At 33.7% G+C, this 19852-nt stretch overlaps 1 protein-coding gene across 3 annotated transcripts in view; it reads left to right on the forward strand.

Moving 5' to 3' along the window:
* Positions 1-19565, forward strand: part of LOC145676843 (uncharacterized) — a 118556-nt gene extending 98991 nt beyond the window's left edge. For 2 of the 3 annotated variants that reach the window (XM_081747630.1, XM_081747631.1), the window contains 3 exons: positions 7408-7513; positions 12540-12657; positions 18464-19565. In XM_081747630.1, coding sequence (XP_081603756.1) covers positions 7408-7513; positions 12540-12657; positions 18464-18635 — 396 coding nt within the window. In that variant the 3' untranslated portion in view covers positions 18636-19565. The remainder of the gene's footprint in view (positions 1-7407; positions 7514-12539; positions 12658-18463) is intronic. The other variant, XM_081747632.1, reaches the window with a different exon arrangement.
* Positions 19566-19852: the final 287 nt, after the last annotated feature.

Here is a 19852-nt window from a genome sequence, read left to right on the forward strand (position 1 = left end):
CCGCAGACAAGACAGAAAAGAAACATAGGTATCTGCCCGCAATGCCTTCTGGCGCGGACTCAAATCAGGTGAGATTCATTGACCCAACTTTTAGTGTTTCCCAAGTTAATGGAGGTGCTATCGAATGAATTCTCCACTGACACCGAATTTTAGTCCCAGTTCCTCACAGGTTTTGCCTTTGTTCGCCTCAGTTTCTGCCTAAAGATCTTCATTATGTAGGTACATGTTGGTCTTCCGTTAACTGGTTCGTCTTCGAGTGTTTCGTCAACGTCCTTAAACTTGTTAAACAACCGCTTCGCTGTCCGTGTAGTCACGACACCCTTACCAAAGGCCTAGAATATCTACGGCCCGTTGCCGTTGCGTTTGACCCATTTTGAACTCGTACAGCATATACGCCCAGTGACGTACTGTGGAGGCCCAATGTTCACACTGTCCTTACGGGAGTTTACGGTATAACTGAACTGCCACAACCAGGTAGTATGTTGGATATACCCACACCAACAATGACCTTCGCCTTATCTCCATTCGCATTCAACTCACGGTGTGAGGAACACACACCTCCACAAAAGTGACAGAACTTTCTTGGTTACCTTATAAGTATGATCTTTAAAATTATTCATCTGCCACATTCCGAATTGAGAAATGAGAATTGAAAGCTGTATTTGCTCACATCAGAAACGCTCGTAAGGTACAAACTGATCTGATCTCGATAACTCTGGAACAGAATTAAAACCTTGGAACTCCCAGTGTCATTGTTTCTCTTTCTTCTGTTCGCGAACTGTCAACCAAATTATAGAAAGCGCGGTTTTCCCAAATTTATAATCTGCGATCAAAGTTCATTCTCTATAGTTAGGCGATGTTTAGTAATGGTGTTCTGTGGTAAATCAAATCACATACACATCATTAATCGGTATTCGTTGCAGACCGAACGTTGACTGATGTATATTCGTCTTAATATTGAGTTGACCTTTCCTACTTTTATTAAGGTTTGCAGCAGAATAAAGAATATTCTGTAATTTCAGTTCAGCATAGTTTTGTCTATTGTTTTCAATTAACAATGTAATAAACTTCGCAAAATTCTGATTATTTACAATGTTGTTCAAGAGAACTAGGCACCCACCTTTCTTTGAAAAGACCTGTGTTGTTACGACAGTTGGAATTAAGTCAAACAAATGTGGATTTTCTTAGACTGATTGAGATATTTTTTAGAACCATATTTGAGTTTCTTGCGTACAGTTTGAAGATGGCCTTTTAAAGTATGGTGGATAGCCAAGATTTTTTGAACAAGATTGCAGATATTGAGATTCTAACCATTACTACAGTTTTTCTTAATTGAAAGAAGCTATATTTCTACTTTTTGAATTACAATGTACATTATGTTTATTGTGGCGTAACATTTCCGTAAGTATACGTAATCATCGTATAGTCTGTTCTCCGAAAAGTAATGAGATACAAAACATGAATATTCTTTCTCTATTCTAATAATTCTCTATTCTAACGGAAATACTTCCCAATTTATTACAAGTATTATAATCAGCATATCCGTTCAGAATTACTAGTTGTTAATATCGGTTATGTTCATTTGTCTGTATGATGTAAAACACTACTATTCAGATATTATAGGGAATATCGGTAGCATATATGCTGGGGAACGCTTGTTTATCCATATCAAAGAAATAAAGGATAATAGTTTTATCTACTGGCAATACGAAAACCTGGATTGATAAATCGTAAATCGTGTTCATGAAATATTTCCGGTGCGTATTCCTCCTAATTGTGGGTTATGCTGAATTGCATACTGTTATTCTCTTAGATCTATTTTTAGTTCTATTTTATTCTTTTGTTTGCATATATATGATATAATCGTTAAGTGTGGGTATCCATGTTTATGCATGATAATTATGGATTTAAGCACATTAGTGTTAAACTTTTTTTTTCAGCAAACTGGCATGATACAAATTGTAGACATTTATATAAAATTGTAGGTAATGGTGTACCTCTTTTTTGCTTTAATATTGGTGGTTCATAAATATTTTTTTCAGGTGAAAATTATTTAGTTTGTAAATATAAGTTTAGTTATTTCAATTTCTCAAGTGAACTCAAAGGTGCAGTGAAAATTGATAGAACGTATTATGTTATTAATGTTAAAAGAATTGTTTGGAAGAAGTGCCGTATAGTCAGCAACAGCAAAATATATAATATATATACAGTATGGCGCTAAATTCGTTGTACAAAAGCAGAAGAGTGATTCCTGAGAGTAAAACAAAAAAGTTCCAATAAATATAGGGCGAAAACTCCATCGTTTACGTGTTATAGGCTGCCGAAATCATGAAAAAATTAATTTTAAAGGTTCGTAGCTCCAAAACTATGGGACCTACCTTGGTCGGGTCAAGACTTCACTTAGGAACTAGTATGTGCCCTATTCAAAAATGCGTGTTTTAGAATCCTGATGTGCTTCCACAGCAATTTTTATAGAGGGAGTTTGACTACGGGCCTATAATATAAAGTACTCTCCAATTCTCAGGAATCACTCCTCTGCTTTTGTACAACAAATTTAGCGCCTTACTATATATATATATATATATATATATATATATATATATATATATATATATATATAATTATGTATGTAGTACTATTTATTTTTTAATTGAAAGCAATAATAAATTTTGTTGCGTAAGCTTGTTACTAGTAAAACTTTAAGAACCTTAGTTGCTGACTGTACAGTGGAGCAAAAAGTGGAGTTGGTAAGAATTAGTCTACTGTTGCCTTCAGTGCGATTTTGTAAATTTGAGTTGTTTAACACGAAGATCTCGCAGTTCTTTGTCGAAGGACTTTATACTGATATTTGATTTTAGACGGTATTACTAATATACATTTATAAAGATTATATGTTGATTTATTTCAACTGTCTCATAAAATCCGTAAGAAAGGAACAGAATTGAATTTCTTTGTGAATTTTGATGAGAAAGGCGTTTTCTTCCGAGAAAATCTCGCAAGTTAAATTCGGTTCCGTTTGGGTAATAGTGGTTTGGAACCTTTCACAAATGACTTGCACCAATTGAGCTTTTAGTTGCACCTTTCTCCTTAACACTGTTCTGAAACCGGTAGTCATCCAAAGTGCGTTTTCTCTGCACTGGTGATTCCAGAACATACTCACGTGGATATTACATCATGAACCGCTGAGTCGATTGATTCCCCGGGGGCCGCGGTGGCTCAGTGGTAGAGCGTTCACCTCTGGTGCTTGGGATCCCGGGTTCAATCCCAGCTCCCGCCAAGTAAACTTTGTGGTGGACAAACACCGTGTGCGTGGGTTTTCTCGGGTTCTCCCGTTTCCTCCCACTTTCTTCATTCCACCATTTCAATCATTATTCATCATCACCGTCTCCTTTAGCCTAACCGGCATAACCTTGGGACGTAAAACTCAAAGATTTCATTTCATTTTTCTCGATTGATTCCCCAATCAAGTGACGATAGCAGGCATAGTTGTGTCTATTTTTTAAAATTTTTCTTCTGTTTGACTGGTAGTGGTTGAATAGGTTGCTTCTTTTGTAACTAAACGTAAGCATTACTACCCTATCCAATCTAATAATGATAGCTAGTGTTAACAGTTGCTTATTTGTTTAAAAAGTCGAAATTTGATCGGAATCGTGATATTGCAAATTTTTTCCACTCATACTGGAAGTTGCTAATTTTTCAGTTTTCAGTGAATATTATTGTCCTTCTCGATTATATAATGTGATTCTGTAAAATAAAAGACATTTTCCCCCTATGATTGGTCCATAATTAGAATGTTCTACACAGTGTTTTGTATCTTTAAATGAACGAAACGAGTTTAGGATGTATAAACTTGCAATTTGCGTTTTCAGTGTGCGTGACATTGGATTTTGTGTGTTTGTATTTATTGTGTTACTACCTGTAATGAATTTGAACTTAGGGTTAAATTTAGTAAAGGAGAGAATGCATCATATTTCATGACTTCAAGGGACACGCTGTACAGAGATTGCTTAGGAGTGTAAAATATGTATTAGCGTTTATTAAAAAGTATCAACCCGAAAAGCGTTCAAAATGAACTAAATGTGATCGTTTCGGAAGAAAGTTCCGGCGGCCTTATCTTGTCAGAAAACTAATGCTGTCTCTTCGCCGTAATAGCATTACTTTTTTTTTACTTCCCGTAGTCTTCCGTAAATTTTTCTTATACCTAAATATTTTCTATTAGTACTAACCCATATCTTAGATCCAGCTGATTTATACGGTAGCAAAGAATCCGTGCTTTCCGGTCTCACTTTTTTCACCTGTTCTATTATTGCACTAATAACGTAATTGGTCAGAGAAAAGTGTTAACACTATCTAATATGAATCGTTTCGATATTACTGAGAAATCAAAATTGGAGAAATATTTTTCGTTTTAATCAGTATTTCTTTATGCTGAGAACGTAATAATTAGTCTTGAAGCAAAAGTACATGAAGAAAGAAAACCTTCTTCACTCACTCTTTAATTATTTCTTTACATTTTTAAATTTTATTGACACCTGTGGAGTTCCCACATTGCTGCTTAGTATCTGTGTAATGGGTGATGCTTTACCAAACCAATGTCTACTGAAAATCCCATGTTGTAACGTACCGTAATAACACGACAATAGTCTCTAACTTCGTTTGTTTAAACAAAGTTAATTTCAAAGCATTAGATCTTATATCAGGACATATATAGTTACATATCAGGACTATATATTATGACGTCCACTTCTCTCACTAGCATTCATCAAGTGAAACCGTTTAATCCACTCTTCCGTAACAGATCTTTTTCATAAATTCCCTCTGTATTAGCGTTATTCAGTATACACATATACATAATAACTTTATTTTTAAAAAATGAGACACAACTTTCATTTCTTAATTACTGTACGTTAGATACTAAATTGCTTAAGTGAATTCGTGCATATTCGCATTGCAGACTGAAGTATTACAAAGGAGCGGAGTATTATTTCGTAAGTCTTCAGGGAATCGGCGCCACTTGAAAACGATGAAATATATGCTATATTTATTCTATTTTCTTACGATGATGTGAGTGTTAATATATGACTGCTACCTCGGTGTCCGATTCATCTAATTATCTCATGCGAAGGTGGCTAACGAACTTTGGACAATAGACATTGATCGTGATGGGATATGGTCTTAAGATCTGGTAGTATCACTGTATAATGAAAGGTAAATCTATCTAAGTGCCAAATAATTAGTGTTCGTCAGAAAGGGAAATATTGATCCGCGAGTCGGTATCAGCGTGTTTTAAGTATTTTAAGTTTTCGTCTCCAGTTGGTCCTGGTGGTATAGGGGCTTGAAAAATTTTCGTCGGGCTTCAGAGGAACATGAAACCATTATGGAACTCCAAGGTATCGTATCTTATTTTCATGGCCAGAGTAAATTTCTTCGATTTGTTACAATGTTGTTGCCGAAATCACGGTTTTCAGCGTCCTCATTTATCTATCATATAAATGTCGTATAGTAGGTTACTTCGTACTATGCCTGTAATTATGTTTCGCGTTTGAAAGGAGGCACAAATATTTCGCTTTATATGGGAATAAAGAATTTCGAAATCTTACAGCTGAAAACATTTATATTACCAAAGTGAATTACTAGTGCAAGACATGTATACACTTAAAAAGAATATAATTTTCGTGCGGAAAATGGTGTTTAAAATACCATAAGACACTCTTTGTGTCCATGGTTGTGGAGAAGGGGAAGTAGTCTCTTGGTAGCAGTGGATATTACATCTTTCTTTGGAATATAAGAGTGGATGGACTTCATTTCTGGTGCTAAATATTTCATTGTTTCCAAATGGTGAGTACTTTAGATGTTGAATAAAATGTCCTTACAATAGTCAAAACTATAAATATTATGTTACATAGTTGGTAACTACGAAAATGTAGAGCTAATAGTACCTTCATTTTAAACATATCGAAATCTGGTGACTGCAGAAACAAAATAGAATGATTTAAAATATGAATGTGCTGTGAAATGGGCAAACTGCTTTTGTGAGAATGACTTTATTCTTGTTATTAAGACTTGAAACGGGATGTGTTTAAGGCACTATTTACAACGTTATTGAAGGAGCTAAAATTCAGTAAGATCACTCGGTTATGTAGTACTTTGTTTTAGAAAACTTGGACGTGAGATAGTTACGACAGAATCTGATTAGTATTAAAAATTCAGGTCAAATTTTGTCGAACAACAGTAGTATATTATCGTGAGTTAATATTGAAGCTATTTGTTGAAATACGCAGAAACTTGCACCTAAACCTGACTATAAACATAGAGGGTTAGTGTAAAAGTCGGTTGCATATCCCAAACCAGTAATTATTAATTGTGCAAACATTTATGCTGTTCTGTTAAATTGCCGTTCTACACATGCGCACGGCTTCTATTTATCCTATTTTGACATTTCATTTTCTTACATTCGGTATATGTAATAATTCCATCCTGTACTTCAAGTTGCATGCATAGATGCTAAATGATTATAATGTATGAGAGCTGCGATACACTTTCCATTCCACCATTTCATTATCATCATCACGATCTTTCCTAGCCTCGGTGGGTTTACGTGGACGTTAAACTTTAAAAAATAAGGGAAATAATATTCCACAGGTCGACGAGATACTGACTTGAAGCGTAAATATTCGATTTGTAGGTGAAATCTAATGTATGATTTTGACAAGATTTCATTCTGATTACTGCTTATTCTAGCTCTAGCTTTCAACTACATATAACTTAAAATACAACCAATTACCGAAACGGTTAACAGATTAGTTATAGTAATATTTGCTTTGATCGGATCTTATAGTTATTTGAATTCGTTATTTTATTTCACCTTTCATTTTATGTAGTATGAAGCTAGTGTACGGGCAATGAATGTGAATATCTAGCAGGTGGCGTGGTATTCACTACTACTATGTAAATACATCTTCATACACCTTTTTGAAGCAAATTCGTCATGATACTCATTGTACCTTAGAAATACGGATACATAGAACCAGAATGTTGGTCCATATCCTGAGACTAAACGAGCTGAATTTTTTAAAATAAGAATCCAGCTTTAAAGTAGAAGAAACAAAACCTTAATTTTGCACAGATAGTTTTATAGAGTTCATATAGGTTTCAAATATTTTGTTTGAAAGTAAGTTCTGCAGTCATCAGACCTGTTATAGAACTATTAGTTTAAAAGTTATCATAATAGAATTACTTTCTAAAAAATGAAGGAACATGTTTTAGTAAAATCGTGTAATTACGTGTTTATTCCTGAAAAAAATAGTTAAAGCAATTAAAATTCACTTTTCAAGTTCGGTACTGAGTGTTCTTGAAGTAATTGAGTGCAGTTGTGTATAACCATATTTTTTTTTGTTTGTTTTGCAGATGGAAGAACCGCCTATGTTTGATAAGCCATCAGAATTTCCTCCTGATGCAGGTGTGGGTACTGAATTTCAACAGAACGAACCACCAGGTTTTCAAGGCCCCGGAGGTAAGAATTTTTAATAAATGTCGCAATAATTTGTAAGCAATTCTTTGTTTTAATAATTGACATCTATTAGGATGTTTTTTCATTATTATTATTATTATTATTATTATTATTATTATTAGTAGTAGTAGTAGTAGTAGTAGTAGTAGTAGTAGTAGTAGTAGTAGTAGTAGTAGTAGTAGTAGTAGTAGTAGTAGTAGTAGTAGTAGTAGTAGTAGTAGTAGTAGTAGTAGTAGTAGTAGTAGTAGTAGTAGTAGTAGTAGTAGTAGTAGTAGTAGTAGTAGTAGTAGTAGTAGTAGTAGTAGTAGTAGTAGTAGTAGTAGTAGTAGTAGTAGTAGTAGTAGTAGTAGTAGTAGTAGTAGTAGTAGTAGTAGTAGTAGTAGTAGTAGTAGTAGTAGTAGTAGTAGTAGTAGTAGTAGTAGTAGTAGTAGTAGTAGTAGAACAATAATAATAATAATAATTCCGTAAGTGTGTAGCAGTTTAGATGCGCTATAGATGTCTTGAAGTCCAGGAAAATATTTCGCAGACCATAGAGATAAGTGAACTGATCGCAGTACTATAACAATTGTAAAATATTTTCCAGTGTGATTTCTGCGTAAGGGTCTAGAAGATGATATGATGATATATAAAATGATAAAAGTAGCAAGTCTTCTGATTGCTGAGAGTTGACGCTACATCTACGTTTATCGCCACTGTAATAATTATCCCCCCTCCGTCTTTTTCCTCTTTATTTTCGGATTCATACTCTGTACTTCAATTTGTTCACATTGATTTTTGTTAGTTACTACTAACAATCAACTTCTTTACATGCATGCGCTTCATCATATAACAAACGGCACGTATTCTCAGCTTCCATAATCTTTGTTAGCGCGCCATCGTTTTCTTCATTGATGTTTTTCTCAAAAATTAAGAAAGTATAAGGGTTCAGAACGTTTTCTTGTGACGACTTCTGCAATTCTCAAAAACAGGTGTCAATAATATAAATCCAATTAAATACATACACATGCAAATTTTTCCCTTATAGTTACATGTATAAAAAAAATACAAGCTTCCTTTCATGTACAATCTATCCCTGAAAAGTGACAGCAGTTGATGGCAATATAAGTTTTACAGAAGAGTACTTGGTGCGTTATGTCCGTGTACATTTTGTAGTTTCAACACTGAAATGCCAGTTGTCTAGTGTTCTGGATAGATCAGAATCCTCTAGAAATAAACCATTCCTATTAGGATTGAAGATTAAATTGGAAACTGAGCTTTATAACGAATTTATTATAATTTGATTTTAATCCAAGCACAAAAATCAGAACTTAAAAGTTTGGAATACTAATATCAGGAATAGGCGCTATACTTGTTTTTCCAGTTGACCTGGTGACCGAATTTTTCGATGCATACAGTACGAATTTAACCGAACTCATCCGATCTGAATCAAACTTGGCATGCTGTCTGATCTTGACAAGCTTAGTATAGATATAGTAACTAGCAGAAATCGTAGTTTTTCGTACGGGGGAATAAAATCAATATTTATACCATCATGTATTGCTATTCGTATGTTATCGGCAAATTTCTGCCCGGCCAAGCGATTGAAGATGGTAATGAGAGACGAACTCGACTCGCCTTTCAGCCTTTTTTTTTATTATTATTATTATTATTATGTCAGCTATCAAGAAAAGCAGAAACTGTTCAATTATTTTAAGTGAGAAACCAAAGTACAAGATTTTATGTCTCTTAAGTTAGGGATTCTGAAATACGGACATCTTTTTATAACCACAACCTTCATCCAAGTCGAATCTTGCTTGCCTGTGAAAGCAAGTGTGTGTAATAATTATTGAAATGAAAATACTGGATACAAAATTTCATGGTTCTTAAGCTGTAGAGATTTCGAGATACGAACATCATACAATAATTGCGACACTCAGTTCCTTTATCTTCTTAACTCTTTTCTCCCATTCTAGGTCAAATATCAAGAAAAACTGAAACGTGTTTGATTAATTTAAATAGAAAATATAAATAAAATTTATGGAAGGCTCCCACCTGTCCTATTTTCCTATTTTTTCTATATTTCGGAAATTTGTGTGTATTTGTCCTATATTTTAATCTTATTTCCGATAAATGTCCTATATATTAATCTTATTTCCTGTATTTTTCAGTGATTGAGTTATTAAAATACAAGACAAGGGCAGTTTCATTGGTGATTTAAATTGCTACGTATTAGTAATATGCTAAATGTATTTTAGCATTTTTTGCTAAGAAACTAGTCACTAATGTTCGCTATTTTTTTTCTTATTCTCCCATGTCTGCTTTTTTTTTCTTTCTTTGTTTCCTATGTGCTTATTCTTCCCAAATGAAGCTTAGGTGAAGAACCTTGCCATGCTCCAGTTTCTTATAACGCAAGCTGTATTAGCATTTTCTTTCAGGAATGTGTGCAACAGTATTGGCTAGGCATAGAAGTATGATATTCACTAACATATCCACACGCCTTCCAATATTGCTGTACATAATATACAGGGTTCCCACTCGTCATGAAAAACCTGGAAATAAAAGTGTATCGTGGAAATGCCCTTCTAGGAAAACAGAAAAATGGTGAAAATCTTATAAATTATTTATGAACTGGAAATGTCCTGAAATGTGTTTTATAGCAGTTGGTAGAAGAATATATAATTTTTAGAGCCATGATGAATGAAATGCTGTTACATTATTTATTTCAGAGGGAAATTCGTTGATCATATAATTCAATGTTGAATTAGATTCAATATTTCATTACAGAGAAATAAGTTATCAATCTTCTTTTTTCATTAGAAATATATGAAGCAATGAAAAATAATGTCGAAGTAAAGTTCATTTGTAAATAAAAGAACTAGAAGGATAGTAGGAAGATAGAGAAATAGTTAATATTCTTGCATGCATTAATTGAACTTAAGTATTCAAAATTATGTTAATGACATTTAAAAAGTCTTAAATGCCATGCTAATCCTATAAATAAGAGTTAACTATTCCCTTTTTTCTGAGGTAGTGCGAATATGTTCTGAATTCTAACAATATTGAAGCTGTATGTTTTTTTTTTTATTATTATTTTTTTAAATGCCTTGTGCGAATTCTATTGTTTGCACAAAAATCATAAAACAAAAGAAAAAGTAACGTGAAGAGTGTAATTCAGAATGTATGAAGAGGTGGTATCCTTAAATAATACTTCCAGTTGCATTACTAAGTTGTGTTTGTACATTGTAGTCAAAATTGTTGGTACCGCAGAAAATCTGCAATGAATACTGAAAAAGTCTTGGAAGGTTGGTGGCTGAAGAATGGCCTTTACTTACAATACATTTATATTTTTATCTGTGCTTCAGAGCTCAGTATTGTAGAAACCAAAATGTCCTATTTTATAAACCAAACTGTCCTATATTTTTTCAATGTCCTGCTGGGAGGCCTGTTTATTTCTCTAACCTTAAAGGATTCCAAGATAGACATCATATTATAATGATTGTTACCCCTCAGTTTTTCTCTCTTCTGTGTGTAATTTTGAAAACTTCTTTCTTACTGGATTATTACATCATAAATTCTGTTTGCTAGTGGATGTACAGAGGGTTCTATTTGTGGATTTTCTAACACGTGGGCCACTGAATGCTGCGTCGTATGAAATAACACTTACAAACTTGTGCGTTTCGTAACTAATACCCTAAGTATAATGCTGGAAACAGCAATGCGCGTCGCCGTGTTGGTGCTTGTCTTGATTAGAAATTCCGAAGGTGTGGGTGAGAGATGCTCGAGCACTTGCCGTGCGATTCTGATATGTCACCTCCAGACTATATTCTTAGCCCGTTGAAGGAGTTATTAGTTGGTCAGTATTTCAGTCCCAGTGTTGGAAGTCAGATCGGTTGTGCGCAGATGTCAATACTTCCAAAAGACAGGGTTCAATGAACAGTACAATTGAAACTTTTGAAACAATTGAAAGCCACGATGGGAGAAATGTGTCAAAAGTCTTGATTTCATGAGTAACCTTTTATACTTTTTTCTGTATTGTCTTACTCCGTAACCCTTTTCGTAACTTAAGTCCTTACAATCTGATATGCAAATTATTTGAAAAGTTCCTTTATTAATATTAGGAAACCGAGCATTTATGAACACCGCACAACATTTTGATTTAATTTAAGGAGTGTAGGAATGTTTAACTTTTAAAATTCTTCCCTGTCCTGTTGTCTCGTCTTGGATCTGAAAGCCAGTTAGAGTAGATATACAGTACTTCAGATTCAACCAAATTTAGCCGGTTAATGCTGAAAGTTTTAACGTAGAAGCTACTGTTAATTAAAACCATTTTAATTACTGCGATGAATAGCTTCGTTCACGAGAAAAGTTAATCTTCCATGCTTATATGTGATCCAACCCTATGAAGTCATAAGATTGTTTTGTAAATTTTACAATATAGGCGGTCACAAGGGCTTGTAGGAGTGATGACACCATGTAAAATGAGAAACTCTGGAAGGGGATCCGTGAAAAAAGGACTGGAATCATTAAATATCCCAGATATGCACAATACACCCACGAAATTCTTAATAAATTCTGTTTTACAAATATTTATCATATATTGCTATGCTGATCTATGATTAGCACGCGTCCCTGCGGTGCAACATGATCTCAAGTTGTTTCTCAATGTTAGAGCATTGCACGCATTAATGTTGTTCATATTCCGTCGTAAGTCCACCTTTCGTATAGATTCTGTACTGGAAAGAGACCTCAATCTTTAATAGACAAGTTTATGATATTTGATATTGGAAGAGTGAAGGGAAAGAAGTATTTGTCATGTAAACACTAATGTTGAAACTCTCTATTAAGAATCAAACACCCTCCAGTGTATACATTTATCTGCAAGAAAGCTAGCTCACTATTTACAAAAAGATTCCTTAAGTATTAGATGTAATGCGGTGACAGTTGTTAGTGTTCATTTGCACGTACGCTATCAGGTTTCTGACAGTCATTATTTGTACTTCAAATACTTTTAAAACGGTTCTTCAATTTAACGTTGACATGTTTACTGTAGGGATGGAGAATTTTCCGCGGGGAAGAGGATTTCCCAGAGGTAGAAGAGGAGGCTGGGACGACGGAGGAAGGTTTTCAAGAGATCATCCTTGGGGGGGCAGTACAGATCCAGACAACAGGTATGTTAAAAAGCAATATGAAGGAGACTTCACTGCAGGACTCAAGTAAGTGTCTTAGTTTGTGTGTGTATTCAGGTAAGTACATAAGATACACTGGTATTTATATTAATCATATTTTTTGTTCCAGTTACAAAGTAAGTATGTATTTTCGAATTTTGTACACTTTATTACATTGCATTTGTTAATTATTTGACAGATGCTTTTTGCAGGAGTTAATACAAAACAAGGACACATACATTGAAGAGGAGAGTGTCCAAATGTAAGTACTTTTTTTTTATGATTTAGTAGATAGTTCTATCTTATTGGGAATGGTAGCCTGCAATTCAGTGTAACCCCGACTTTTTTTTTTCCTATCGGATTTAACAATTGTGAAAAGGAACGTGTCAACAATAGAAGTTCAGTTGTAGTTTCCTTTCAAAGACTTTCTCAGTATCAGTGTTCTTTATGATTGTAATCTACTATTTTGTCAACATTCCCTTCTTACCGTCTTTATATAGTATCGATCATCTTTCGGAGTAGTAATTCGAACAATTGCAACTTACTTGCAAGAGATGATCTGCTCTGCTAAAGAACAACATCCGTGTATGTAGCTGCACTCTTTTCGGAAATTTTCTTAATCTAATGCATGCAGTCGTTGTTACTAGACGCATGTCTTCAGTGATGTGATACAATCGCCTTTACAATCGTCTTTTGCTTATCAGGTTAGTATTTACTTTCCATGTTCTGAACAAGCAGCTTCTACACTTAAATAAATGTTAAAATATTCTCAGTCTGTATGTACAAATAAGCAATGCGAGATCAAATAATTGAGATCAACTGAGTTTATTATGAATTTGGAAGTACTCGGGTAGATTTGAATAGTTAAAATGCAATATTGAGATTTTTTTCGTGGTCCTTAGTCTTCGTTCATTAGTTTAGAACTTTACAAAGGTAAGTGGAAAAAAAAAAAAAACAAAAAACAAAACAAAAAAAAAAAAAAAAAAAAACGAAGTTCCAACCCAGAGCTTATGAATGGAAGTTGGATTTAAACGTTGTTCTAGATGGTGAAATTCAAAATGTCACCAGAATTATACTGTTGAGGGGAATGGTGCTGATTGTGCAGTTTCCAACATCTCTATATTTGAATGTTTATAACTTAGGTATTATCAGAATTGTATGTAAATATGGAGTAAAACAAGTGGAAAATAAGTAAATAAATTAAATAAATAGAAAAGCAAGCATTGGCATAACTTATTTTAAAATAATCATTAATGCAAGGTAAATAGCTGTATGAAGTCATTTTTTGAAATAAGAATACGTTTGATAATGTACACGTGCGTGTGCAGGGGGGCGCGGTGGCTCAGTGGTAGAGCGTTCACCTCTGGTGCTTGGGGTCCCGGGTTCGATCCCAGCCCCCGCCAAGTGAACTTCGTGGTGGACAAACACCGTGCTCGTGGGATTTCTCGGGGTTCTCCCGTTTCCTCCCACTTTCTTCATTCCACCATTTCACTCATCTCTCATCATCACCGTCTCCTTTAGCCTAACCGGCATAACCGTGGGACGTAAAACAAAGATTTCATTTCATTTCACGTGCGTGTGCATTGTGTGCTATAGAGGAATCAACTCAATAGAACTTGTGTTCTTTGTGTGAGAGAGAGTATAGGAATTAAAAATTATTTCTTTCGATTTTCTATTGGTGAGAAGTCGATCTTCTATTGAGTTTTTATTACACGTGCTCGTGACAGTTGTCATTGTCGATAAAATTACGACACATAGAGGAAAGAGGAAAGTACTGTATCTTGTAATATTAGTGCAGTGTTATGTTTCTTAATAATATTGCAATAAAATTACTCCTTTCGTTCAATACACACACTCCCAGAGTTTTTTCTACCGTTTAACTATTTTTTTGAGCACATTTCTTCGTTTTACAGGAATGTTTTGAACTTTTGTCGAAATGGTTCAAACTAATTTTGAAGAAAATTCATGATGTTCGTATGTGTTCTAAGATAAACTGGGTTGTACCTATTCTTTAGAAGACTTCTTTACAGTAGTAGATATACTTAGATAGACTTGCTTGCAATGAAAATGTAACTAGATGCAAAATATGGTTTCCATTCACTTCTTCGTTTAATTCTTGGAGTGTTAAAAACTGTTTTCACCTTCGTAGTTTGATTCACACCTCATTTTAGATTAGGTGAAAGCAGTTAATTACTTTGAAGTTGTTAGGAATTGAATAAAGAAATTGTGGATGGAGAACCAAAAAGTTATATCTTACATCATAGAAGTCACGGAGAAAATTGCTGAGAACACAAAATTGTATTGTTTCATTTTGAAAACCACACCGCTTTCTGTCTCACTAAGATGATAATGTCGAAAGAGAGATCGGCAGAGAGCCAATTTTTTTACTACGTCAAGAAAATTGAACAAATATCTTAGATTAAACATTGTTTTACGGCCATCTGATCTACTGTTGAATAATATGGAAGTTATTTCATTACCTATTTTCTGTTGGTTTAGAAGAAAATAAAAGTGGATAATCGTGTTCGAATAAATATCGGTGAAATCATAACTAGTGGTATATATTGAACATGTTGTGACCGTTTCGATGGAGAACAGTTGTTTTATCAGTGCTCAGAATACTTAATGAAAATTGATTATCATGTGTGTTGGTGTGTGAAAATGAAAATATTTGCCATAAGTAGAAGCTTTGCTTTGTTATAATTAAATATAAACTAATTATTTCCTGAGCAAAACTATATGTTTTTATTAAAGTTCAACACGTAGCCAGTAGCCAATCAGAAGAAAGATATCTTAGCTGTTGTATGTATATACGATTGTACAGTTATCCTGTATCACATAGTGTCTGATGAAGCCAAAGAGTTAGTTGGCGAAACTGTAACACGTGTTGAATTTTAATGAAAATATATAGTTTTGCTCAGCAAATAATTAGTTTATATTGAAAATATTTGTCTTTAGTAATGCGCTTTTAGTGACTTGAAAGAACATATACAATTTAGTTTAACAGAAGAAGGTGTAATGATATGTAGAATTCTTGCCGCTTCTTTCTGTTGAAATGATACTTTCATAAAGGACGGGAAGTAAACCCTATTTAGCATCAAAAATCGAAACGTACTATCTGGAGTGTTAGTTGTAGAAGAGGACGAATTTGCTTAGGAAATATAAGATTTGGTGTTAATTTATAAAGAAATATTTACGCTAGTTCTTAATAAATATAAGATCCAAGCTAGGTGTGAGGATGATATATGTACAGTAAATAATAGAAATATCTGTGGTAACTGGATATGGTAGTAATAACTAGTAGTGACATTTAATTAATACCTTACTACAGAGGGCAATAGCAAAGCAACAGAATGTTTTGCGTGAATATAAAAGGTAAAGAAGGAACGTTACCTGATAAGAGACGTACGGCTAACGTAGAAAATCTCAGATATTTTCGTGGAATTACATATCCACATCATCCAACTTGAGTAAAAGAAGTTCATTGTTACAAACTCTTACATATTACATATTGTAGTACATTAATATTTCGGTAATTTCCTTTCTGTATATCGAAAAGAGCAGTACTTATTATTTCCAGATTCACTCGTTTATCTTACATAAAATATCGTCCATTATGGATAAATTACGACTGTACTAATGTCAGAGATTGGTACTAGTGTTAAAATTATTCGAATATCAAAATATTCGTTTTCAATTCGAATAATGAATTTTGCTCGAATATTTGAAGAATTCGTTACTAGAATAATCATCCGAATTTAAACAGCACTAGTTGGTAGTACTAGTTTTGGTTCAAAGCTAGAGTGATTAGGAGTTACACACAAACATTGCTTCTTTCCTTTGTATTTAGGCTCCAAAAGAAACATCAATGTGGAACATTTCGTAGAGAGCGCGCGTGGGTTGGGGTTATATATATAATGCGTAAACATTCTTTTGGATACCTACGGCGACGGATAAGACATGAACGATCCAGAATAATCATGTAAGTGTTTGTTCTCAACATATTCGAATATGACGAATGCCATTGAGCATTTTTTTTTCCTTCTGTATAAAGTTCATTTGTAGCTATTTTCTCTTAAACGGATTACGTCTTTGTGATCAATGTGTAAAGAGTTCAGAAAAGGAATATACTTCATGTTTGACTCTCAGTATTCAGGTTATTCGCTTTTAGTTTGTACTATATTGTTATCCAAAACCACAGGTATTGGGGTAATTATTTGGTGGTGATACTCGCCAGTCTCATTTACTGTCTTTGCTTATTACGAAGTGGCGTGTTTCGAAGTGAAAAATATTCTGATTCCGAGGTTTTTATAGATATTACCAGAATTGTGTTGTTTCGGAGAGATTGTTTTTTACATCTGCAACGTAATAACTGTTGGAGAACAACTAGTAGTTAGTTACCTTTTGTGGTTCTACAGGAGTGAATTAGTGTGGTATACTTTCTGGGAAGAAAGTATCATCCCAATAGAAGGAAAGGGAACAGAAGCATCGTTATTGTTAACCTTCCTTTCTCTAGACAGCAATCGTTTGTTCTCTAACAACACAATTCGCTCAATGTGAATATTAGGGCGTGCCAGTGCAAAATAGTACGTTTCGAAAAAAAAAAAAAAAAAAGTAGTTAATGGCAGAGCAAGATTGATGCAAGGAAATACAAATTATACGAGAAAATCTAATGAAGTCGGTGCTGTGTGTTTCGAATGTGCTTGATGTATTTCATTGTTAGTAAAATTTATGTCACATAATATTGTTATGTAAATAGTACAAAGAAGAGTTAATCTAATAATATTGTTATACAAATAATATCAATAATAATTCCTTTGAGTCATCAGCAAGAATAACCTATTAGTTTCGCCGAAAATGCATACAATAATTGGGTTTCATTCATATTCTCTTTCTTTTCGATATTATTTTCCGAATTAATCGCTCTAATTTTGCGAAATTACTTTACATCTTTCGGTTTCTCCACTAGAATTACAGGTCTTCTACGAGGACGTGTCATCTTCAGTGTTACCATTTTCAGATAAAATGTGTGTGTGTTTATTGAAATGGTTGAATTTGGAGAAGAAAGAATGTAAAATTGATTTTATTGGTCTACCTTGTATATATTGAATTTCTAATACTTACGCGTAATACATTTAGGATGTGGTTGTACCTTACGGGCTATTGCTAACAACATAAATTCTACAGTTGTTATATTTTCATACTTCATTGAAATCAGTGTGTTAGTGCAAATTAATTTTACAAAGAAATTGATGTTACAAAAATATTTACATCTATGACTGTGGTGTCTACTGAGTAACATGTACGTCCAGAAGATTTGTCATTATGAAACGTCAGGAGTGCAACTAATAACAAGATTGAATACTTTATTATTTTATGTACACTTTCTGAAGTTTACGTACCATAATAATGCAGAGATTTATTGGAAACAACTAACGGAAATTGTTTATAAGCTTACGGTAGCAGGAGAAATACTTTCAGGGTGCTTTCTCTATATTAGGCACATTCTAACAGTCGTTGACATACATAATTTTCATCTACCATTATACCACCCAAGCCCACATAAATTCTTACGGTGCCCTAATTGTCAGTTCCCTTGCACTTACTTTGTGTGCAGCAGACAAGCAAGAATGAATTTTAATGTAAAAATCCGTATTTTGCAAGAACATCTTTCGTTAATGAGTGCTTGAGACTACTAAACATTAAATAGCTTTAAGTAACATTTAAATAGTAGTAGTTTTCTTATCAAAATAACACAGTTATGTTGTGAGTTCATGTGTATAACCTTGCATTATTTTGTGTATTTTAGGGGAGGCGAGCGCCCTGGTGATTGGAATAATCCCGATCCGATGTATGGAGGTGATCAGTGGCCATATGGTGGTAAGCCTGGAGAAGGAGACAGACGACGTGGTTATGATGGTAAAGAAGATTTTGGAGACGGAAGATTTGCGACAAGATTTGGTGATTTCCAGGAAAGGTAAATAACAGGATTGCCAGCGTAAGGAGTACAACATTGTACTTGACATTTTATTGCTTTTATTTGTTTTAACTAGATTGATATGGCAACTGCACCCTAAGAGTACGTCAGTGAAACTAGAACTTCTTTTTTTGTTTAGAAAGAAATATGGCAGAACAAAAACACTTAAAGCATGAACACTGTTCAAAACCATGCCAAACCAAATCATTCCCAATCGACAACTAATCCGAATGCTATTTTATGAATAATGTGTAGACAGAATATTTTTAACCATTCCATCTTGCCAGTAACACACAAATTTTACATTCTTGACTCGCCTATGATCTGTATTCTATTGTATTTCGGCCTGTGTTTTGTGACATAGTCACTGATATAATCAATGCTAATAGTGTTTTATAGAAATCTTCATAATTAATATATCACATCTGATAATTCAGTGTGTGTTCGAACAGCGTTTCTGAATAAGGTAACGCTGAGAGATGAATATTCTTGAATTTAAAAATTATGTTCAATATAATGTCAGTTATTATAATGTATACCCACCAATTTTTTTGCTTCCCATTTAAAGGAAATAAAAGAAAATTTTGAGCACATTTTGAAAATAATTTCAATATTGTGGAAAATGTTTTGTGTTGAATATATTTCGTTCTACTAAATACACTTGTCTGTTTTTTTGTGTGCTGTGATGTATTTCAAAACGCAATTCGATACATATGTAGTTTTAGATGGAAATTAAGGAAGATACGCTTGCCAGTTTTTAGATGATTGTGGACACTTGATTAAAATATCTATTAATATACATTGTCGTTCAGATGCTGTTTAATTTAATACTGTATATGACTTTCAGTTTTACAGAATATTTAGCATCTAGTTACTAAATACGTTGATTCTTTTTTTTTAAATTGAAATAATATGCACCAAAATCTTAAGTTTAGCAGTTCCCTTCCCCCTATTTTCAAAACAATTTACTTGCATTTAAATTTTCATATTTAGTTTTCTGTCTCATATTTTTTGCATATTGTGCCAGAATTTTACTTTGATAATAAGATACTAAGAAAGACTGCACACATTACACACAATGTAGAAGGGTTATGCATATGTATATCCATTGCATAAAGACACAAATATAATTATTGTGTATTATGGGCATAGGATATTTATATGCTTAGAAAAGCCTTACTGTGTGTAATGCGAGAATATCGTTCAAGTTATAAGTGAGTG

Source organism: Thermobia domestica, unplaced genomic scaffold (assembly GCF_964235325.1).
Source record: "Thermobia domestica unplaced genomic scaffold, izTheDome1.hap1.1 HAP1_SCAFFOLD_423, whole genome shotgun sequence".
NCBI lineage: Eukaryota > Metazoa > Arthropoda > Insecta > Zygentoma > Lepismatidae > Thermobia > Thermobia domestica.